The sequence below is a fragment of the Olea europaea genome, chromosome 17, assembly GCF_002742605.1.
Source record: "Olea europaea var. sylvestris chromosome 17, O_europaea_v1, whole genome shotgun sequence".
NCBI lineage: Eukaryota > Viridiplantae > Streptophyta > Magnoliopsida > Lamiales > Oleaceae > Olea > Olea europaea.
The window spans coordinates 18,304,446-18,329,236 of record NC_036253.1 but is presented as its reverse complement, the minus strand read 5'-3'; the positions used below and the strand labels follow the sequence as shown (position 1 = coordinate 18,329,236).

At 30.7% G+C, this 24,791-nt stretch overlaps 1 protein-coding gene across 1 annotated transcript; it reads left to right on the top strand.

Annotated features, from left to right (window-relative positions):
• The first annotated feature begins 3,530 nt into the window (after nt 1–3,530).
• Nucleotides 3,531–5,821, top strand: LOC111365319 (transcription termination factor MTERF6, chloroplastic/mitochondrial). Its single transcript, XM_022985768.1, has 2 exons — nt 3,531–3,677; nt 4,727–5,821. The coding sequence occupies exon 2, from the start codon at nt 4,732–4,734 to the stop codon at nt 5,722–5,724; it is 993 nt and encodes a 330-aa protein (XP_022841536.1). The 5' UTR covers nt 3,531–3,677; nt 4,727–4,731; the 3' UTR covers nt 5,725–5,821.
• The last annotated feature ends 18,970 nt before the right edge of the window (nt 5,822–24,791 follow it).

The window sequence follows — 24,791 nt, the reverse complement described above, 5'->3', positions numbered from 1 at the left end:
TTTTTTTTTTTTTTCATTTTTTTTAATTTTTAAGATTTTTCGGTTTTGTCATTTTTTTTAATTTGTGTAACTTTTTTTATTTGTCATTTTTTTGAATTCGTCACCTTTTTTTTTTTTTTTGCACTTTTTTAGTGTTTGTCACTTTTTTCGATCACCTTATTGATATATATCACTTTTTTTTTTAATAAAAGTGAAATTGTATGTCATTTTTTAATAAAATAGTGACACTTAATACTTATCAAAAAAAAAAAAAGTGACACTTCACTTTTAAAAGTGACATTCTGTCACTTTTTAGTATCACACTATTTTTTATTCTCAAAAACGGGTATTTTTGTAAGTTGGACGTCTCATAATTTTATCAACCCAATTATTCACACGTGTCAAATATTCATAAGCATATTATGATATTTTCGGTAGCGAAGGTTATGACTCAACCTCGTTAATTCAATAAGCTACTAACTATTAATTAAATCTAATGTTTATTACTTTAGTTTTTAAAATGATATTCATTAGCATAAAATTATTATTATTTATTGCAATAAATTTCATGTTTAATTTTTTGATTACGCCTATTTGATGTAATTTGACCATTTTTATTTCATACATTTCCAAATTTGTACATACTTGACCTGATTATACGTTTATGTCTTCATTACTTTTTCAAATGAAGTACGCTACTGAATATGTTCCAGGGTGAAATGTTTGGTAAAACAAATAATAAATATTACTACATTTTAGTAGAATTAATCCTTGAAAGCGAACATTTCCATTTGAATATATTGAATTAATTTAGTAATTTTATATTTCAAAATATTTACTATATAAAAATAAGTTTTAAATTATTAATGATTAAATTGAATAGTTTCTTTTTATTTTTTTTTTAATTTTTGGAGAACATTGAATAATCTATTTATTTTGACATAATTCTGATTCCTCGAGAAGTAAATAAGTTTTAAAGTAATGTCATTTGTAAGCTGTAATATTGTTAGTCATTGAGCACAAACTGTAAATATTAGTTTAACATACAAAATACTTATAACTAGGGGCGATTTCAGGAGTTTGAGTTAGCATGGGCGGCCGTTAACCATCTACCGTTAGCCGCAATGAAATATTAAAAGTTCTTTTGATATCCTTTTTTTCTTTTGGGCAAAAAAATGCATTTTGAAATGGTGATTTAATGGAGAACGTGTGACTAAAAATAAAGAAAAATTTTGGATTTACGTATAATATTATTTTATTGAAAAACATATGAATGAAAAGAAAAAAGAAAAATGTAGTTTTAAAAAAAAGGGGAATCGAACAAGGCATAAAGTATAAATATAACAATTATTTTGTTCAAACTGAATATATATAATTTTGTTATAAAAATAAATAGAACTCATCAAATAACATTGTTGTCAAATTTTGGATTATTCAAAGGAAGAGTATGAATTCGAATATTGAAAATTGTTTGCATTAAAACAATCAAAACCTAACAAATATCATTTTGTTAAATTTAGTAACATAATCCAAGAGGTACCATAATGGTTAAATTTACCACAACCATTACTTGAGATCAGGTTCAAATCCTCATTATCCATCCCTTGTTGGATTTTGGTAAAAATTATAGAATAAAAATAATACATAACAAATTCATTGACAAGAATTCGAACCTAAGACTTGAAATATGTCAAGGCTGACTCTCACCAAGTAAGTTACAGGAGATATTTGAAAATAAAATCAATTACCAGAAATATAAAGAAAAATTTTAATCTATTACTACAAAATATATATATATATATATATCCCGACGGATCCAGCTAGGGCAGCCTCCCTAGCTGGCCGCTCCCTAGATCCGCCACTGCTTATAACTAGCTTAAAATACTATTGTAAAAAAAAAAGTTACATATTTATATATCAACTATGCTACATTGACAGAATGAGGATGATAGATCCCCTCACCGAACACTCACAATAGAGATGGGGGACACTTCTTTTAAAATTTTTTATTTATGCGAGTCCCAACATCCTGTAAGAGGATGTCAAACTGCATGTCACATTTTTTTTTTCTGTCTAACTAGTTTAATTCTTTATCAATTTAGGTAAAACATAATCGTACGGGTAGAAAAGGAGTGCAAAAGGTTGGATATCATAATATAAAAGTATAATTGACGTTATTATTACAAAATGGAAGAAATAAAACTTTAAGCAACTCATTTTTAGTAAGTATTTTGTCTCTAACTTTTGAAAAACGATTGTTTTACATGTATATCACAACTTACAGATTTATTTATGAATAGATGATGTAATGAAATATGATTGGATAAAAATCTCATTAACTAAATAAAAAAGAAAAACTCTCTTACATTCTTTTTGATATCTCATCAATCTGTAAAAGATTATATAAATGGTGATATATAACAAGCATTTTCCTTTGAGAAATTGGCAAACTAAGGGCCCATTTGATTTATGTTTTAGTTTTCAATTTTTTGTTTTGAGTTTAATTTTAATTTTTCTATTTTCACATTTTGAGTATTTTCAGAATTTTCATTGAAAATATTTAAAATGATAAAAATGCATTTGGGTTTAATTTTCAGAATTGGTAAGATGTTCTTAATTTTCTAAATTTTTAGAGGTGAGGGAAAAAAATAAGATGAAAATTAGTTGGGACATGATCTCAAATTTGGTCAAATATTGGAGACTAAATTTGTAATTTAACCTTATAAAATTGAACATTTGGGTTTAATTATGTTAATCGTCCCTAAAGTTATTGAGTAATTATGCTAATAATCACCGAAGTTATTTTCTTGCGATAATATGCTCTAAAGTTTTCAACTATTACACTAATTGTCACTTGATAAAGATGAAAACTAACCATAAATCCTTCGTGGCACTATTAAATGTTTTATATTCCAAGTTAGTAAAATTTGGAAGTTAGGAAACAGGGATTAAACATATTTGAATGAGAAAATGTTTATGTAACGCGACTTTAATTTTGGTTAAATTTTTTAACTAAAATCATATAGCAAGCCTATGTTTTTAATGATGATTTTTACTAACCTGACATGATAAATAATGTATTCGGTTTTTATTAGTGCCGTGAAAGATTCATTGTTAATTTTTTTGATCGAGTAATTATTAATGTAATAACTAATAACTAATAATTATTATCGTCTAAAAATAACCTCAATGATTATTAACTTAACCTAAAAAATTATTGACCATTTGGGTAATTAAATAAATTAAGGATGTTTTTGATTGGCGTTGTTTTGAGGAAAACAAAAACTTATGTCTCCTAAAAAGAATTGTTTTCATTGTTTATGTTTTCTTTAAAAAAGAAGGAAAATTACGTATATTTTTAAAGATTGAAAATTATTTTTATGAAAAGAAGATAATTAAATACTTCAAAAGTTAAATTTTGTATGAAAAAAAAAATGTTATTTTCCATGAAAAATTTTCAGATCAAACACAAACATTTACCTTTTAATTACATCCCAAATTTCAGAAATAGAAAAAGAAAAGAAAAAAATATGATAAAAGTCTAAAGGTAAAAGAGGATAATGGATAAAATGAACTCTGCTAGTTCCTGAGGCAACACAGAGAGAACGAGCGAGCGAGACAGACAGGCTGAGTGTTGGAGCTTTTGAGTACAAGGAAGGTCTCTAAAAAGGCTTTCGGAAGCGCGAAATCTTCAAAGAGTTAGTCATTTTCTCAAGATTTTCCCGTATCGTTTGCTCATTACCCCCTATTTTCTAGTTTATCTATCCCTTTTACATTTGGTTTCTTTCTTAATCGAATACAAGATTGTTGTTTTATTTTAAAAATTCATCAAATTCCCCGTATAAAATTCCATTTCCCTTTTCAATTTCAAGATTCCCTGCACTATATTTCTTGATAAGCCCATCATTTTTCATGGTTTCGTGTTTAACTGTCGAAAGCGATTATTTTTAGATTCTCGTTTTGTGTAATAATATCTGAAGCGGTGCAATTTGGGGGTTCGTACTTTTTGTTCCTTAATGCCGCACTTGGTTTGAAATTCCTAACCTGATATGAGTAGGGTTCTTTTTAATATAATGTTAGGTTTATTTTGAATCTCTGGAAATTCATTTTAGCTATCACTTTGAGAAAGTAATATCTATCACTTACATTGTTCCTGTTGAATCTTGTAGAACACTAGAGAAGTATGATGGAGCATAAGTTATTTTAAGATTTCTTTTTACCATTGAGTAATAAATCAAATATTAGGTGGCTTTATATCTGGATTTACGCTGCCTGGAACTGTAAATTTGATTGCATTTATATCTAAGGATATGGAATCATTTATAGTTGTGTGTTTGTCAATTAATGGATGTGCCATCATGGTAAAATGGATAAAGAATATAGTGGGGGTCATGTTTTGCTTCAACCTAAAGAGCCTTCCTTTCATAGCCATGATATGATTTCATTGGAGCAACTTAGAAGAGGGAGAGGTGGATGAAAATTTAATTGACCTATTATAGTTTCTAAGGATCCTAGTTGTTCTAGATCTCCCAGAAGATATGGCAATGGATAGAGCAGAATGACGAAGAAGGATTCATGTAGCCCGACTCCAAATTTATTGGCTTTGTTCATTGTTGTTATTACCTATCAATAAATTATTTGTGTTTATTGCCACTATGCGAGTATTTATTTCTTGCTTGTATCTAATTTTAGTGATTTTTACTCAAAAACGTTATCTTGAGATGATGTTTCGTTGAAATCCTATCAGGGAATATGGAAACAAACTGCAACAGTGGTGGCATTATGTGGTTTTTCAGAGACAGAGGTTTTGACAATAAAAGTATACATGAAATGTTGAAGAAATGCAAGCGCCTTGAGGACATGCAAAGGGAGAAAGCTTCAGAAAACTGGGATTACTTGAAAAGCATTGGCATCCATGAGAGAAAACTTCCTGCGGTTGTTGGAAAGTGTCCAAAAATTCTCACTCTTGACTTGCACGAAAAACTTGTTCCAATGGTTCAGTGCCTCACAACATTAGGGACAAAGCCTAAGGAGGTTGCATCTGCCATAACTAAATTTCCTCACATTCTCTTCCACAGTGTGGAAGAGAAGCTCTGCCCACTCCTTGCCTTCTTTGAAGCTCTTGGTGCATCCGAAAAGCAAGTGGGAAAGATGATACTTCTAAACCCGAGAATCATCAGTTACAGCATTGAAAAAAAGCTTTCGAAGATAGTGGATTTTCTTGCAAGTCTAGGCCTGTGCAAAGATGGGACGATTGGTAGAGTTTTGGTCAAACACCCGTTCATTATGGGTTATAGTGTCGAAAAAAGGTTACAACCAACTTTAGATTTTCTGAAATCATTAGGTCTTACAGAAACTCACCTCCAAAGTGTAGCATTAAATTTCCCTGAAGTTTTATGTCGTGATGCCAACAAGATTCTGAGTCCTAATGTCACATACCTAAGGAAATGTGGGTTTGAATCGAGACAGATAGCAGCTTTGGTGGCTGGTTATCCCCCTGTCTTGATTAAGAGTACGACTAATTCTTTAGGACCGAGGATTAAGTTTTTGGATCAAGTTATGGGAAGACGAATTGATGAAGCTGCTGAATATCCCGACTTCTTTAAGCATGGTTTGAAGAAAAGATTAGAGTTGAGGCATAGACTTTTGAAACAAAAGAATCTAACTTGTAGTTTGAGTGAAATGCTGGACTGTAACCAGAAGAAATTTCTTCTGAAGTTTGGTTTTGTTGAACAACTTGCCTAAGGAATTGTTTTCGAGATTCTTTCTCCTGCGTCAAATTTGATTATTTGTAGCATGAAATGAATTTTTGTGATGTATTGACATGTTTGTTTTGACGACAGATTGATATAGGTGTAAATCTACAGCTGCCATTATCGGAAAGAAAGAGCTATTTCGCCCGTTCTAACAATTCTTGTGAGGCATTTATAGCTTCCATCTTCTAAGAATATCAAAAACTGCTATTTTTCGACTCATTATGAATTTTCCCATTTAGGTTGATGTTACCATCATTTGATAAAACAAATGTAAGCTTAGAAGTTGATAAACTTTTATTTCAGAATTATTTTTACTTTTAATTATTATTATTATCATTATTTTTTTGGGATAACCATGGGTGTTCGGACTAACTTACGCGCACTTCGACTAATCTCACGGGGTCCTAAAGTTTACAGCCAGATACTCACCTCAGTGGTCCTAAGGGAACTCGAACTGGTGACTATTAGGGAGCAAATCTAAGATCTGACTACTGAGCTACCTCGTAGGGTTACTTTTAATTAAATATCATTTGAGCACTTGGTAAATAAAAGTACATAATTGTTGTACACGTATGTATATACAATTAGTAAGATGGAGATTGATTATGATGATACCTTCATGTAGTATTATAATTGGTTGTAATAAAAATTATTCTTATTTTGTTAAAATCATCTAATATATTAAAAATATATTTAAGAAAATGTACTTACCATATTAAAAGAAAGTTTAATAATTATTAAACTGATAATCTTTAAAATTATAAAATGAAAACGTAGTTTGTATTATAAAAGATTTCAAATAAATATAACGTGAATAATGGAGAAGGCTTTATTACAACATATTGTAGAATACCAAATTGACATAAAACAGTTTTAGTTCGGATTAATGATTGTAACCTAATTTTGAACCTTATTTTTAATTAAAAAGTTTTAAATTTCAAATTGATTGTGTGAACTGTTTTTACTCCAATCTTAATGTTTTGATTAATTGATCATTAATTCATTGATTTGTGAGTAATAATTACATAGAGATGGTGATTATTTGTTTAAATCATGTAGTTAAAATTGAGAACTAAAATACTTATGCTAGTTACTTCAATCGTTCCATGGATTTTTAGAGATTAATGCATTTAACCAGGGTATATTCGAATTCATATGCATATATGTAATTGACTTAGTTGAATAGATTTGATAAGAACTCGAAGGGGGGTAAATTGAATATGTTAGAAGAAATTCATTGGATAAACATAATTAATTGCATAAAACTTGGTGATTGAGATTAAGGGGATTACTATGGCAAAATCATGAATTCTGTCACTTAAACCATCGTATTAAAAAAAATCAATTTTATTTGTTTTAGAATACTTAAAATAGAAAATCGCAAAAAGAAAAAATAACTATTTTGTTTGTTTTCGATCAAATTGAAGTTAGAAATAATTGAATCAATTGTTAGATGAAAGTTTCGTAGGAAAGATATCCGGACTAGTAGGTCCGATTTATTACTTTTTGTGATCAGTACATCGAAGGATAATAAATTCTACAACAAGGTTTTGACCCTATTGCCAAGGACTATTTTTATTTTAGTATTAGTTTAAATTACTTTATACTTTTGTTTGATATTTTTTTCCTCTTTCTTTTTCGATTTATCTACTTGAAAATTTTTTTTTCCCCTTGATAGAGAATGAAAAGAAGCATGAGTGAAAAAACTTTACAAAGATTGATCCGGCTTAGATGATTGTTATATGCTATTTGGAGAATTCTCTCCCAACAATAACTTAAAAAGTGGGGATACAATCATCCTATCGTATTTGATAAGGATGTCTTGATTATAGGATTAAATATCAAATCTATTATTTATGAAGAGATTAGACCGACATGTGAATATTGTGATGCATTGCATTATACTAAAAATTGCTTGTTATTAGCAACTTCAAAGGAAGGTAGGAAAGCTATCTTCGATGATCCATATGAAGAATAAGACGATGACGGTGAAATAGTTACAGGATATATTATCATGCAAAAATAAATAAGGAATGAAGATCGAATAATTTCGGATGAGTCAAGTAATATGCTTATGGATGTTCACTTCATTAGTAAACCCGAGGAATCAACAACTAAAGAAGAAAAACATGTCGAAATTGAGAAATTAATTATGAGGAGCCAAACGAATTAGTGGTATTCAAAGAAGTTGAAATTAGCATGCAAACCTTCAACTTTACTGATTTTGTGATTAAAGTTGATGAGTAGATCGAAGTATTCTTAGTAGAGTTTAAATTAGATAATTTAGGCAAGTCATACCATATTGAAGAGGACAAAGTAATATATTGGAAAACGTGCGTAATATGGTGCAAAAACAATCTATGCAATTAAACTTAAACTTATTGTTACACAGTGGAATAAAATTTAGATTGCATTTTAGACATAACATATTTGTTTCAATTATTCTAAAAAAAATGAAAAATAAAAAATAAAAAATTTACTGAAACTGGGCACTGCGATGCCATAGCCCAAGGGTCGTAGCACCACCCCATCCCTATTAAAAAAGTGGAAAAAACCCAACGACAAGGCAACTCTTGTCTTTTCTTTATTTTGACTTGCTGCCTAACGTCTTTATGTAGTGCCTCCACGTGGCTTTCATTGGGAGCTTTATATATAAGGGATAACAATAGGTTCTTAAGTCTATGTATGGTCATTTATGTAATACATGGACTTGTGTTTTATTGAGAAAATTATTGTAGAGATGAAATTTTTTATTCCATGATTACAGTTCTCCAAGTCTAGTTGCCGATATTTATATGGAAATTAGAGTTAGAGAATCGGATATGTTGGATTACTCGAAGTACTTACCAATGCCATTTGCCAAATTGCCTTGGGCTTCGTTTATATTGAAGCTGAAGCAAAGCTGATGTTCATTTGATCGAGGTTGTTATTATGTAAATTTGGTCTTTTGAAGTTATGAACGTTGAAGCAGAGATGGCATACTTTGTCTTCGTCAATTTGGGCGATGTTGCAAGCAATGAAGCAGAAGAGGTATACCAGTTCAGCATTGATGAACACGAAGTGTCCTTAATAATTGTGCAAAAATGATTAGTTGTCTTCTAAAATTCCCAGAAAAAAGGTTGTAGTGGTTTGAGTTCCCACACATGCAACCATCACTGCATTTAACGCGTAATGATAACTGTCGTGGGCGTGTCTTTCATTGTTCACATGTGTTGGAGCGCGTGAGTCAGAAGCTCTAATCTGGACATTTGAAGGCGAAACGATAGAAGTAGTAAGTGGCTGATATTTAATTTATAATGAATGGCCAGATGATTCGACTTGACATCCAACGGTTGTGATTGAGAGCTTTTGCCTATAAAAGTGGTAATCGAGGGCGAAAATCATTTTTTTCGTTTTACTATCAAAGAATTCAAGCTTTCTCGTGCTCACTTGCAATTTGCAATCATCTCTTAATCTTGTTTGTATTTTTCTATTACTTTCTTTCTGTGATTTCAACTCAATCTTGTAAGTCTATCCAAAATTTGTTGATAGTCAAAGTAAAGGCCTCATCACCTTTTGAGGAGAACATAGATATTAGGGATATCTCCTCTGAAATGGGGGTCGAACTTACCAATACTATCAACCTTTTTCAAGCTATTAAGGTTGGACAGAGTGTGTTATCTCCAGCAGAGGGTGGGGAAAATGAGGAGGTGGTTTAGAGAGTTGCCAAAATCCAACCTATTGTAGATGCTTCTCGTTTATTGATTCTTAGGGAAAAAAATGTCGTATGTCCTACGACATAGAACTCTTAGCTCCTACCTTGATGAGCGTGCCTGTTCTTTTAGGCCAGGGTGTGTCATGATGAGCGAGTTCCTTTTTAAGGTAGGGCTTCGATTGCCTTTACACCCATTATTTAGAGCCATTCTTAGGTTATGCGGACTGGCCTTTATGTAGTTCGTTCCTAACACCTAGGCCCAACTAGTGAGGTCCTACTTTTTGTGGATGGAGACCGCTTTTGGTGAAGGCATACCTCTCCACTTAATGCCTCACTAGCTTGGAAGCAACTGATGAGGCTTCAATTCTTTCCTTCCAGCCATGGAGGTAGTTGCAAGGATGGTGGCCATGTCAAGATTGGGATGCCTCATTTTCACAAAATTTTCTGTAAAGGAGGAAAAGGACATCAGAAAACTGTGTAAGCCAACAAAAAGAAAATCTCAAATGAATGAAAGAAGTAACTCTTCGAGCCATTAAGTTGAACTCCTTGAAGAACTGATGGCGCCAATCCATTTACCCCATTTTTTTGCTATGGTCATGTAGACAACAAACGTCGCGCCTACTCCGTCCACACAAGCAAATTTTGGCACGTTTCGATCGAAGATTCGGTCGAAATAGTGAGGGTGACGTTGATGGACGTGAAAGATGCTTTATGACGTGAGACAAAAATGTTCAAGCTTCGACTATGTGAACAAGAATGAATATGAACAAGCACAATCACAACAATTCTACCAAGGTATATGCAATCCAAACTCTAACAAATTACTATAGAATGAACTAGAGTGGAAGTGAAAATAAGAAATATGTTTGTTTGTTTGACAATACTTTACAATGTTACAAGAATTGCTATGTATAGCATTCAAGTTGACGCGGTCACCGTTGGATCATATCCACATGACTCCATCTAATTAACCTAAGTCTCACATCATTCTGTCGTACATTAATTACATTGACAATTATATTGACAAGTGGTTAGCAGCCCTACATTTCTAGGCTGACAAGTCTAACACTTATTAATATAAATATTACACCATTCATTCCTCAAGATACTCATTAAACCTGCTTTAAAAGACAATGAGCACTATGCTATAAGAGATAGAGCTTTGGATGTGAAGAGGTTTGGCTTAGAGAGTAAGCGTCTCAGCAAAAGAACCCCGATGGAGATAACGCCTCGACTGTAAGGCTACTTCAGTCTTTTCTTTATTTTGACTTGTTGCAAGATGTCTACACATAATACCTCCATGTGGCTTTCGTTGGGAGCTTTATATATGAGGAGTAACATACATCATCACTAAGCATCAAGCATCCGATAGATCATCAAAATTTCTTCAATTCATCAAAACCAAAGGCTCGTTAGAACTATATTTTTTTTTTCAAAAAAAAAAAAAATTAAAATTGGGATTCCAATTTTTTTATAAATTGTTTGAATTATGGGGTTGATTAGGATAGTTTTTGGGAGTTGAATTACATCTTCTAGTGCCAAAAATTTTTAAATCCCAATATTTTTTCTCTAAAAAACCTGATTTTGACATTACAAATTGGGTGCTTGGAAGTTCGAATTTTTGGTTCTATTTTTTAGTAGATGGCGGAGTTTGGGAATAGGAATAGATGTTGGAGGATATGGGTTGTGATTGTGTGCAAAAATTTGGATCATAACACTTCACATTTCATACAAATCAAAGGGTTATTTCTTTGAACATGTAATGTTTGATGAAATTCTTCAAGGAATGAAAATTTGATATTTTAGCACCAAATTCGTTCTTCACATTCTTGCATTAATATACATCACAGTTTTGTGAAAAAATTGTCACTTGCATTGTAATTAGGGAGCTTTTGATGCAAATGTAGCGTTGGGCATGCGTCCCCCTGCATTCCAAGCTAGGTCACCTGTTGCGTCCCCCTACGTTCCCTGTTGCATCCTGTTGTGTTCCAACTGTGTCCTCCCTATTGCTGGACTGCATCCCCTGTTGTGTTTCCATTTATTCTTATTTATTTTTTATATTTATTTTCTATTCTATATTTTTTAGGTCAAAACTAGCTTATAATCATCATGCCTAAAAATTAGCATAAATTCGCATGTGAATTTATTGATAATTATTTTTTCTTGTTTGTTATCAGGTACAATAAAAAAATCTTACAAAATGAGCAAGAAAAGATATTGAAGGAAGATCGAAGACCAAGTGTTAAACACGAAACATCAAATATACGGCGAGTATTGCTAATCTCTTCTTTAAGCCTACTTTTTGCACATATTGAGGACAATGTGTATTTCAAGTTTGGCGGTGTCGATTAGTTTGTAAGTTTATATTTGCTTGTTTGTGTGATATTTAAAAAAAAAAAAAATTTGAAAATTTTGAAATTTTTTTTTTTAAAATCATAAATTTTCTTATATTATGTGCATTTTTAAGAGTTGGATAGCTTTGCCGACTAATTGAAATTGTTTATGTTTCATAAATTGTGAATATTTTATGCCCTTTTTTTGCTAATTCTATATTTTTTCATGTTATATTGTATTATATTGATCACAATAGTCATGATAATTATTATGTATTTTTGGATTGGTTGATAGGATATGTTGAATGAATTTACGTCTTTATAAATCGAGATCATGATTAAAAGCACAACTACTTAACCAATTGAAAGGAATATTTTGGGGGTGATTAACCCATTGTTAGAAGCTATTTAGATATGTATTGATCCGATGCATGTTGAATATTTATGTGGAATGTTTTTGGCTAACAAGTAGAGTCTAGGTAGTAACCATTTACAAGGGGTTCGATTTCAATTATTTATCCAAAAAAATAAAAGGCATTACACTAGCCAGGTAAATAGGAAAAAGTTACCTACATTGTTTTGTGAAGATAATCTTGAGTAATATGGTCTTATTCATCACCAATCTTTAGAAGACGATATATTGACAAGAACGCTACCTGCAAATGAAAACTATATTAGAAAATAAAAAAGATCCCCAAAAACAAAAAATAAAAATAAAAAAAAATAAAAAAATAAAAAAAAAATTGTTGAGGCAATGGCAAAACAACTGTAAGAACCGCTTTTGTCCGGTTAAGCCTTGAATATTTAATTTGGAATTTAGACTTTTGGTAAGGGATATTATCCTAGTTGAAGTTTGGAGGTTGAGACATTCAAACTTAAGGAGAATCATCACATAGTAAGACAATAACTTTCATTGAAATCTAGCAAATTTTAGCGGGAAAGGAAAAGAGTGTTGTGCAATTAACTTTAGAATAAAAACTTCAAAAATGTGATTGGAAAACAAGTTTGAGGGCGTGCATCCTACAAGAGAGAAAGGAAATATTTGACCATTAAGAACTGGGATATAACTAACTGGAAATTTTATGATGATTTGATTGACTATGCACAACACATGGATCAAGCATTGAATGAGTAAAGAGTTAGTTTTAGTTGCGTTACTTATGAAATTTTTGTGAAGTATCAAACGATTTTAATGCTTGATTCGAGTTTTGGAAAATTATCTAACACAATTATATTTTATTTGTTTGCTTATATTTTTAATATATAGTCATGCTCGATACGAGCAAGAGTTTAAATTTGGGAATATTTGATAACTGCATTTTATGTGCTTATTCAGGCTTAATTGAAAGTATTAATGGAGCATTCAATAAAAATTCATAAGTTTTTAGAGTTAAATTCTATAATTGGAAAGTTTGGTGACTAAATTGCAAATTCTAAAACTTGTTTTGGGTCAATTATTAATTACTCTGGATTGAGAAGGAATCAAGGTCAAAATTAGAAGATGAATAACTAAGCCCCTGTTTGAGTCCCATTATTTATATATTATAATGAGATGAATAGTAATTTTTTTTTTTGAAAAATGAATGGTTGAAAAGTTTTTAATTTATGTGTAATATTATTTTATTGAAGATTATGTGGTTAAAAGTAGGAGAGAGAAATTTGATTTAATGTAATAAGAAATAATGGGACTCAAATAGGGGCTAAAATCACATGAGAAAAGGAGTTCATTAAAAAAATGAACTATTTTTATTTTTTTTATTTCTTAAACTCTTTGGTAGAGAGCAATTTGAATTCTTTGGTAAAAATAAATTTGAACTCTTTTGTGGAATTCAAGTAGAACAGGATTTTCCCTAAATTTTTCTATAATTACATACCTTAGTCCAACAATTAAAGAGCGTTTGTAGAGTTTTATTATATACATAGATTCAAGCCAAGGATTGGGGATTCATTGTAGATATATTATGCAAGCCAAAAGGAGAGGGAAAAATCCAAAAATCAATGAAGGAGCTAGGTTTCAAGGATTTCACAAGAAGAGACGGATTCTTAGTGTAAGATCTTCATCTTTTTCTCATTTCTTTTTAATACCTAGTAATGTAATTTAATTCCTTCTTATATTTTTAGTCTCCCATGATGTGTAATTAAGTATTTAGTTAGGATGAATAATTGTAACATTGTTTTGAACTTTAATTTTAATTTAAAAAATTTTAAGGGCCTGTTTGGGAGTGATTTTTTCACCAAAATAATTGATTTTTTGACCGTTATTTCACTATTCCAGCCGTCATATTTGACTTCTTCTCTCACAGTTGGACCCCATTTTTTTCTTAACGGTCAAAAAATTAATTCTCAAAATCACTCACAAATAGGCTCTAAATCTCAAATTGATTGTGTCAATTGTTTTTATTTCCAATCTTAATGTTTGGATTAATTGGCCACTAATTTATTGATTTTTTGAGTAATAATTACATAGAGATACGAATTATTTGTTTAGATCATGTAGTAAAAATTGGAAACTACTATAAAATGTAGAGATACTTGTGCCAGTTAGTTCGATCGTTACATGGATTTTTAAAGTTTTAATGTGTTTAACTAAGGTATATCTGAATTCACGTAAAGATATGTAATTGATTTAGTTAGATAGAGTCAATGGTAGCTCGAGATGGGTAAATTGAATATGTTAGAAGAATTCGATTGTATAAACATAATCAATTGTCTAAAACTTGGTGATTGAACTATGGTAAAATCATGAATTCTAATACTTAAACCATCATATTAGAAAATCACATTTATTTATTTTAGTATATTTAAAATAGAAAAATCACAAAAAGAAAAATAATTACATTATTTATTTTCAATCGAAGTTAGGAATAATTTTATTAATTGTTAGATAATTGTTCTTTTGAGAACCATATTTGAATTTATAAATCATCATTATTACTTGTTACGATCTGTAAACTTGCGATGTAATAAAATTTACAGCACTTTGCTTGTTTGAAAAATAGAATCGAAGGCTGTATAATCAATTCCAAAAAGAGCCTTGAACTATTATGGGAGGATTATTACACAAAAGTTGAAAAGTATATAATTAATTTAATCAATCAAAATACAAGGCAATATTTAACTCCCATGGAGTTTCCATAATTGGAGCAAAGTAAAAACTTTTTGCTCCAATTCTTCAACATTGATAATCTAACTGTGTAAAGCTTTCATGTTGGTCCTCGAACCTCTATACTCCTTAGAAATTGGTCCACCTCAGTTTCAAAAATGTGCAAATCAGTCCCAAAACTTTCAAATATTGAATTTCACTCCCAGAAATAGTGATTTTCCTTCAATTTCTCCCTTAATTCTTTTTTATCAATACCATGCAATCCAGTTCATATTCAATATCTCCGATCAACTTCAATTAAACTCTACATACCTCTTTTTTGCTCCAAATGCCTCATAGTCCAAATTTTACCTACAATAACATTATTTACACTAAATTAAGTAGAAATTTCCTCAAATTTAAAAATATAATTCAAATTTAATATCACAAATAAGCGTGTAAAACACACTTTTTGTAGACCTAGTTCGCACTCACATTAGTGATGTACTATCAAGAGTATCCTATATTACTCGTGTTTCTACAAGATATATTCATCATTAAAAGATAAACTTATCCTTAACAAATTTGTAGGTAGCAATTAACTGCTTCATAGAAATCGAAAGAAAACATAGTCATGAGTGCTTCTCACAAGTTATTCATAACTAGTTTTTCAATTGAACTTCGCTTGCGAAATATCCAGTCGCGAGATTAGATTTCTCATTAAGATAAATCTTTAAGGCTTTAAACTTATTTACATCGATGCACAATCTATTCTCTCTCTCGAATGAATCCGCTAAGTTGTCCTATAGCTTAATTAAATCAATTGATGTTGTTCTATTCGAGAGTAAATGTCAAATGATATTATATATACAAAGAAAACATCTTCCCTTATCGTTATATGGGGAAAAGAAATTGCTCTAGCTATTTTTGCTTGACTTGCAATGTATACATATAGTTGGCATTGTCTTTTGGTCATATTGAAATTTTTTGTACGAAATAGCTTAACCATTCAACTTCTTCTTCTACTTTATCTAAAGCAAGAAACTTTGTTTCCATCATAGAATAAGCTTCACACGTTTATTAAGAAGATTTACAAGATGTAGCACTACCACAGAGTAAATACATAGCCACTGATAGAATTAGATTAGTCTGTATTTGATATCCAGTTAGCATTATCGTATCCTTCAATTACATTTGGATGGTATCCATAATCTAATGAATACTCTTTAGTTCATTTCAAGCATCCCTACAACATTAGTAATATATTCCAATGTTCATTACTTAAATTGCTTCTGTATATACTTAGCTTACGAAACATGCAAGCTATATCTAACTTTGTATAGTCCATCAAGTATGTTAGTACTCTAATGGCTTAACTTTGTATAATCCATCAAGTACATTAGTATTCTAATTGTATTAGAATATCTTACCCGTTGTTTACCATTTATATAATTATTAAGTAAAATTACAAAAGGATTAAATTAATTGCTCGTCCATTTAATACCATGGTTATTAAAACTCTTAATAACTTTATCTACGTAATTTGTTTGAGACAATGTTATGTTGATCAAATGTTTTAGAAATTTACATCCCTAAAATCATATATGCTTCACCCATGTCTTTCATGTCAAATTTATTGGTGAACATTTTCTGTGTCTTATTGATAATTTCCGTTTTAGTCCCTAATAAGAGCACACAATCGACATACAGACAAACTAGTATATGTTGACCTATGATTGACTTTATCCTTAGTGTTTTAATTAGAATAAACTAGTTAATCTTGTTATAAACAATTGAAGCATTCTTTAAATGTTAAATTGATCGTTCTCAGCCAAAAAGATCGTTATCAAGACTTTCACACTACAAATCGAACTTGCAACGAAGCTCAAAATTGAAGTCAAGTATTCAAGTCAAATCATTTGAGATAAAAGCTTAAAAGTCAAACATCAAAGAAAGATCATAGACTATACGCTCTTATTCATTTGAAAAGTATGAATGCTTCAATCTTTAACAATGAATGATGATAGTTCTAAAAATAAATTTTATGCACAAAAAGTCATTTCAATAAACACTCGCATAAAATATTCTTGATCAAAGGTAGAATTTTTAAATTGATATTTAAACTTAGATCATGTTTTACAGTATTACCTATCTTGGAAAATAGGTTGAAAGCCTTTCAAATACCTATATTTTTTAGAAATTCAAGTTGAGAAAATCAAAAGAAAATTGCGAAAAGTGAATGTGCGGTTGGTGCAACGATCAATTTTTTTTTTACCATTTTGAATCCTGACGCATAACAGCTATATTTTTACATTTGGACATAGTGGACATTTGGATCTTTGTCCTTTTTCACATAATGTTTTGCTTATTGAACTCTATAAATACATTCACTTTTTGCATTCATTACAAGACTTTTAAAAAGCATTAAAGTGAAATACATTTAAGCTAAATTATTTGAGCTTACATCTTATTTATTTCATTAAATTATTTACTTTGAAAATTTTTGATTGACTGAATCAACTTTTGAAATCATTATTTTCATCAAAGTTTTTTTTATCTAACATTTGAGCTATTATTTATTACAACTCGTTGAAGTGTTAGCCTCCATTGGTACTTACTTAATTTGTATTATTTATTAAGAAAGAACTTCCAATTTTAAAAACAATCTTCATATTTGTGGGTCATTTTGAGGTCCTTTTAAAGCTCAGTAGGTTGGGTCATATTGAGGTCTCAAAAGCTCAATATTGTATAAGGATCTATATTATATGTTTGTAAATCACCAAAAGAGTTGTAAGTTATTTGGATTTCACCATAAGTTAATCAATATAGAAAAAATGCATTATGACGGAGAGCTTGGTAATTGAAGACATAAACAATTGATTTGTATAGAACCTTCGCAACTCTATCATTTACTTCATCTCTTTCCTTTTATTTATCATTTTTATATTTGCATGTATCATTTGATTAATTTATCGATTCTCAACTTGCTTGAATTTAGATTAACATTTTGAAAAGGTTTTAATAACCAATTCACAATGTTTTGGATAGTGATTCTTGGACTTTTAATTGATATTACAGAAATATGCCCACTTTGAACTTAAAGATTTTACAATCTGGAGTAATGGCTAACCACAATCTTTAAAATCTTGAGAGACATTCTGCAAATAGTCCTCCTTTCTTTGATGGTACATATTATAATTATTGAAAAGCTAGAATGATGATTCATGTTCAATCAATAGACCATGAAAATCCATTTCAAAATCTAGAGGAGTACTATGAAGAGGATAAAAAAGAAATGTCTTTAAATGTTAGAGCTAAAAATATACCTTATTGTACATTAGAAAAAAAAATTTAATAGTGTTAGCACATGTGATTCTGCTTTTATATTTGGTATACCTTAAAAGTTACTCACTTACGCACTAGCAAAGTAAAGAAACCAAGATAAATATTTCGGTGGAAAAATTAGAAAATTTATTTATGAAACAAAATGAATCTATTATTGATAGATTGAAAATTTACTAATGGTGAGCGCATGAGTAAAATGTTTAGGTCTCTCTTGAAGGATTGGAGCTCACTAAGGATATGTTGATAGAAAACACCAAATATGTCAAAGCATATCAATTAGAAGAGTTCTATGGAACTTTAATGATTTATGAGCTCAATAATGTCGAGGCAAAGGAGAAAATGAGAAAAGCAAATAAGAAACCAAGGAACTTCCTAAGTGCCAAATTGCCTTAAAATTGGCAATCGATGGAAGCACTACAAGCAAGAATATGAGTGATGAAGAACTTGACGATCTAGCTCTAATTATTAAGATATGGAGAAATTTTCGCGACAATCGACGATTTCAAAAGAAAGAGGAAAAGGATAAAGACAAAAGCAAAAAGATTATTTTCTATAATTGTGACAAACCCGGTCACAAGAGAACCGAGTGTCCAAATAAGAAAATATTCATAAAAAAGAAAGCACTCCAAGAGATATAGGATGAAAGTGACAATGAAGATCATGATGAAGATGAAAGTTAAGAAGTCGCCAACATGTGCTTCATGGCAATCGAGGATAAATTAAATTCTAATGAAAAATATTCATACAATGATTGATCTACTTCTTATGATGAGATTCACAAGGAATTTGAAAAACTTGCTCAAACCTACTCAATTTAAAAAAAAAAAAACACTCTTGTTGAAAAATGAAGTAGAGACAATTTTAGAAACTCAAAATGATTTTGAAAAATAGAAGGTTGATTACAATTCTTCGATTAAAGAAAATTACTTTTTAAAAGAGAACGTTGAAGAATTGACCAAGATTATTTACATTTTCACTCAAGGCTAGAAAAATTTTGACTTAATACTTGGTGCACAAAAATGCATGTTTGACAATGGAGAAATTGGATATAAACTTTTCTTAAAACAAAAATCTCTCAAAAATCTATTTGATAAAGCATCAAATTCCTCTCTTTTAAACACTACATGTTGTTTTCGTAATAAAAATGGACTTGCTACTTTAATTGTCTAACCAAAAAGATGCTACACTTTGAAAGCAAAAATAAGTGGATTCAAGAGAGCTAGAACTAACTACCATGGACCCAAAGTTGTATGGGTACCAAAAAATAAAAAAAATGAATTATTTTTGTAGGTACCAAAGAAAATAAAGAGTAAATGATTATTGAATAGTGGATGCTCAAAGTACATGATCAGAGATTAATCTCAATTGTGAAACCTCAAAAAGATAGATGGAGGTCATGTCACATTTAGAGATAATACTAAATGAAAGATCATTTGAATTGGAAACATTGGTAATAACCCATCTTCTTTTATTGAAAATATTTTATTAGTAGATAACTCAAACATAACTTGATAATGATTATCTTATTAAATTTAATTCTTTCAAATACCTTATTGGAGATGCTACATTAAGTAAAGATGTTTATTTCATAGATATTGAATTTGAAAGTGATAAAAAATGTTTACCAAGTTTGAAAGTTGATACTTGGTTATGGTATAGAAAATTAGGTCATGTTAGTATCGACATACTTTCAAAAATTATTCTGTTTAAGGATTGCCAAACTCGAAATTTGAAAAAGATAAAATTTGTGATGCATGTCAATTTGAAAAATAAATTAATAGTTCTTTCAAACTTAAGCAATATTCTTCAACTACAAAATCTTCACAACTACTCCACGTGGATCCTTTTGGATCATCTAGAACTGCTAGCTTAAGTGGTAAACATTATGCATTCGTTGTTGTCGACGACTTTTCTAGATTTACTTGGGTCCTGTTTTTAAACTTAAACGATGAAGCTTTGAACATATTTAAACACTTTCGTGAAAAGATTCAAAATAAAAAGGATTATACTATTACAACTATTAGAAGTGATCATAATGAAGAATTTGACTCGCATTTGATAATTTTTGCAATGAAAATGGATATAAACGTAATTTCTTGACTTCTAGAACTCTTCAACGACTATAGTAACTGAAAATAGTTTACCAAAATTTTTTTGCGCTGAAGCCGTTAACATCGTTTGCTACATTGTTAATAGAGTTTTAGTTAGTCGAAGGAAAATAAAATCTCATTAGGAGCTTTGAAAAAATAGAGTTCCCAATATCGATTATTCCAAAGTATTTGGTTGCAAATGTTTTATTTTAAACCCAAAAGAAAATTTGGAAAAATTTGATTCAAAATCCAATATTGAAATCTTTATGGATATTCATCGATTAGCAAAGCCTATACAATTTTCAAGAAAAGAGCATTAGTCATTGAAGAATCTATGCATGTAACCTTTGATGGAACTAATTCTATTGATGAAGAGAAATTTATTGCTAATAATGTAGGTTTGGAAATTCTTTCGAGCAAATAAATATCTAAGATCAAAATAAGAAAGATCCAAAAGATAAACATGAGGTAGCAAATGTTGAACAAGGAAAAATAAAATCTTTCGGAGTACAAAATGATTCAACTCTACCTAAGGAATGAGGTTTGTCCCTTCTCACCCAAAAGAATTTATTATTGATGATCCATCCAAAGGTACAAGTACTAGAGGTTCTACAAGAAATTATTTCAATAGTAGAGTATTTATTTCGTAAGTTTAACTAAAGAATTTCAAAGAAGCTGATTTTGATGAATTTTGGATTTTAGTTATGCAAGAAGAACTAAATCAATTTGAAAGAAATAGTGTTTGAGATTTAGTCGTTAAACCAAATGAATAAACCGTTATTGTTACATAATGGTTAGATGAATTCAGGACAATTGTGCGTAACAAGGCTAGACTAGTGGCCCAAGGTTACAATCAATAAGAATACATCGATTTTGAGGAAACTTTTGCACCATTTGCTAGATTAGAATCTATTCGCATGCTTCTTGCATTTGCTTGCCATAAAAGTGAATTTCTAAATGACTTTGCTCAAGAAAGAGTCTTTGCACACAACCCCCAATTTTAACGATCACAAATGTCCAGATTATGTTTTCAAACTTAGAAAAGCTCTTCATGGTTTAAAGCAAGCTTCTAGAACTTGGTATGAAAGATAGAAATTTTTTTTTACTTTCAAATGGGTTTTCAATGAGTAAAGTGGATGCTACTCTCTTAATCAGAATAAAAAAAATGATATGATTATTGTTTAAATTTATATTGATAATATTATTTTTGGTGCAAATAATGTCTCTCTTATGAAGAATTTTCAAAATAGATGTGCAAGGAGTTTGATATGAGCATGATGGGAGAACTCAAATTCTTCTTTGGACTACAAATCAAACAAACTAATAATGGAATACTCATTAATTAAAGCAAGCACATTTTGGACATGCTCAAAAGGTTTGAAATGGAAGAATTGAAGCCAATGAACACTCCGACAAACTCATCCATAAAATTGGACAGAGATGACCAAGTTACTTTCGTTGACGTAACAAAATGTCGATACATGATCAGATCCCTTCTTTGTTTAACCGTAAGTAGACCCGATATTATGTTTTGTTTAATGTGTACTTATGTGATAGATTTCAATCTAATCCAAAAGAATCACACATTGCCGTAAAACGTATCTTTTGATATCTTAGTGACACTAGAACTTTAGGTCTTTGGTATCCAAAGAGCAACCACATTGATTTATTTAGCTATTCGGATGTTGATTGGGCCGATTGCACAATTGATCATAAGAGTACTAGCGGAACATGTTACTGTCTAGGCTTTTATCATGGTTTAGTAAGAAATAAAATTCCATTACACTGTCTCCTGTAGACGTCGAATATATCTTGGCTACTAGTTGTTATGTTTATGGATGAGATAAACTCTTAGTGATTATTACTTATCATTCAATCATATACCTAGTATGTATGGTAATACGAGTGCAAATAAGCTTATCAAAAAAAATCCCATATTGCACTCTCGAACTAAATACATTGAAATTAGACACCATTTTTGGAGAGAAAATGTACAAAATGGGGATATTTCATTTGAATTTGTGAATATGAAAAACCAATTGGCCAATATTCACAATAAACCTCTATGACTTGTTAGATTATTTTTTTTTTCAAAGAGGTTTGAGCTCATATGATGAATTTTAAATATGTGGCGAATGTATGTGGTCAATTGTTCATATAATTGTTGAGTTTATGTGCATCATTTGTATACAATTACACCATAAAAATTATACATTCATATTGAGAGAGATGGACGAGGGAACGGATGTTCACGTGGCATTTACCAAAAAAGACAGAAAAATCAACCAAATGCCTGGTGTGCTACGCCGATATTGTAGTTTGAATTCATGTTTTGAGATGGAAAGGTTTTAATGTTCGTGTGTGCATGTTTTTTTGAAGATTTCATAATTTTGCCACTATTTTCAAAATTGTGCTATGGTCGATAAATTTGGAATATTTTTAAATTAGTATTTCTTGAAAGCTTGAAGACTGAATTGATGATGACATTGTTTCATGGTTGATATAATATTTTTATGATGGTTTATTCAGTTCATTTGAGTTACAATGCTGGGATCTAAATATTTCCTGTTTCTGGCCTAAGTTTAAAAATTCACCTAGACCCAAATACTTGAAATTTTTCATATGAGTTGTCTATCTCTTGGCTTTCACATCACAAACTTTGGATGTGTAAAACTCAAGTTCTGAACATTTCCCAAGAGCTGCTAGAAAGTACCCGAGGACAAATAGATCCTATTTTGAAAATAATTTTAACCAATCTATTTATTGAATTTGTACAAAAAATTTTAACCTGAAATTCTCCTAAGTGTAAGATGTCTACGGTTTAAATTTTTTACATTTTGGATTTTATGTAGTTGTCGAATGAGATTTATTTTAGAAAGTCCCACAAGCCGAAAATCTAACTTTCCGAAAGAAAATTTCTTTAATTTTGTGATAGGTTCTCTGAAGTATTAATGCTTTTAGTACAAGTTAGATTTCCACATTTTGAGAACTATTTGGGTAGAGTTTTAAAAATTTAAGGTCTTTGTAATGTTACGAGCCCCAGAGCCCCAAAGTTCAGGGAGTTACCACTTGGTATCAGGGCACGGTTTAGCTTCCTGTAGATTTGCGAAACCTAAACTTGATTACAAAATTTTAATAATTGTGTGTTAAATAAATTATCTTGTTACCATCATGGCTGCCATTGTCACAAATCACCAGACTTTGAGGTAAAGAAAGTTTTAAGAAATTTATGTTATGCTATGGTATTTGAAAATATTTATGGGTGATTGTTTCCATTTAAATCATGAGAATTTATATTTAAAGAAGTCACGTTCGAGAATATGATTGAGATATTTTTTTTAGTTTTGAGAACATAACTAAATTATGAAAGTCCATTTTAGTCCTCAAAAATGATATAAAAAACCCACCTATTTGGACTTTATATAATTGATTTGGTACAGATGGCACAGACTAAGAGGACATGTAGGAAGATGTGTTCAATGAGACCTCGTCAATATGAGATTGTGAGGCAATATGAGGAGTATCAGTGGAATTCTGCGCATGATGTGGGCCTGCACATTAGGGAGATGTCAGTAAGATGGAGAGAGATGAGGCAACTAGGACATATGGTCACTGGTTGTCGGGCCACCTGTCTCCTTATTGCTACCTTGCTAAAAAAATGGCTAGAGATGGCCGAATCATTTTACAATTATTTGTGGGAAGTTGCTATACCCATTTTGCCTCAGGAGATTGACTATGTAGCCTTTTGCACAGAGCTGACAACAAAGTGGAGCCGGCTCGAGATGATACGCTTGCATATCCTTAGGGCGAGAGAGTACCTACTGAGATGAACATTCATGAGGATGCACCCCTACTATTTCAAACGATGAATCAAAAGCTTCCAAGAAATCTAGGTTTCTAGTGCTAGGGAATTTTTTGGTAGATTTTATTAGGTTTAGATTATGCCGATGACAAGTAGGATTTCCTTTTGCTTTTCAGTTGATTAGTACCAAACATTCTTTCATTAATTGAATTTCCTATAAAGGACTTAATTAATAATAAAATTGATTATTTCCTAATTTTATTGTGCAATGTGTGATTTTGTGATTTTCCTAGAGATTACAAACCTATTCCATTTTTGTATAAAGGAATTGGCACCAATATCACACACGAGAGCAATTAGAGAATTGCAACAAGCAGTAGAAGAAATGAGATAGGTCTTAATGGCACAAGCTACTCCGGCTGTACTATTGGCCTCGATCGGATAAGATGTATCGACAATGCCACCCATCACAACACAAACTGCCCCTATACCATCCTCTGTTCCTGCATCAACCACTGCTCTAACTGTACTAATCAGTGAGTAGTTTCGTCCATACCGGCCTCCTAACTTCGATGGCGATGATGACCCTTTGGCAGCAGAGGAATGGCTTCACACAATTGAGAAGATCTTTCGGCACATTTCTTGTCCTGAAAATCAGAAGGTGTTGTATGCAAAATTTATGCTGGTTTGAGGAGCCGGCCATTGGTAGG

Bases quoted from the DNA above. Each gene is read 5' to 3' on its own strand.
- LOC111365319 (XM_022985768.1), top strand. From the start codon at position 4,732: ATGGAAACAAACTGCAACAGTGGTGGCATTATGTGGTTTTTCAGAGAC.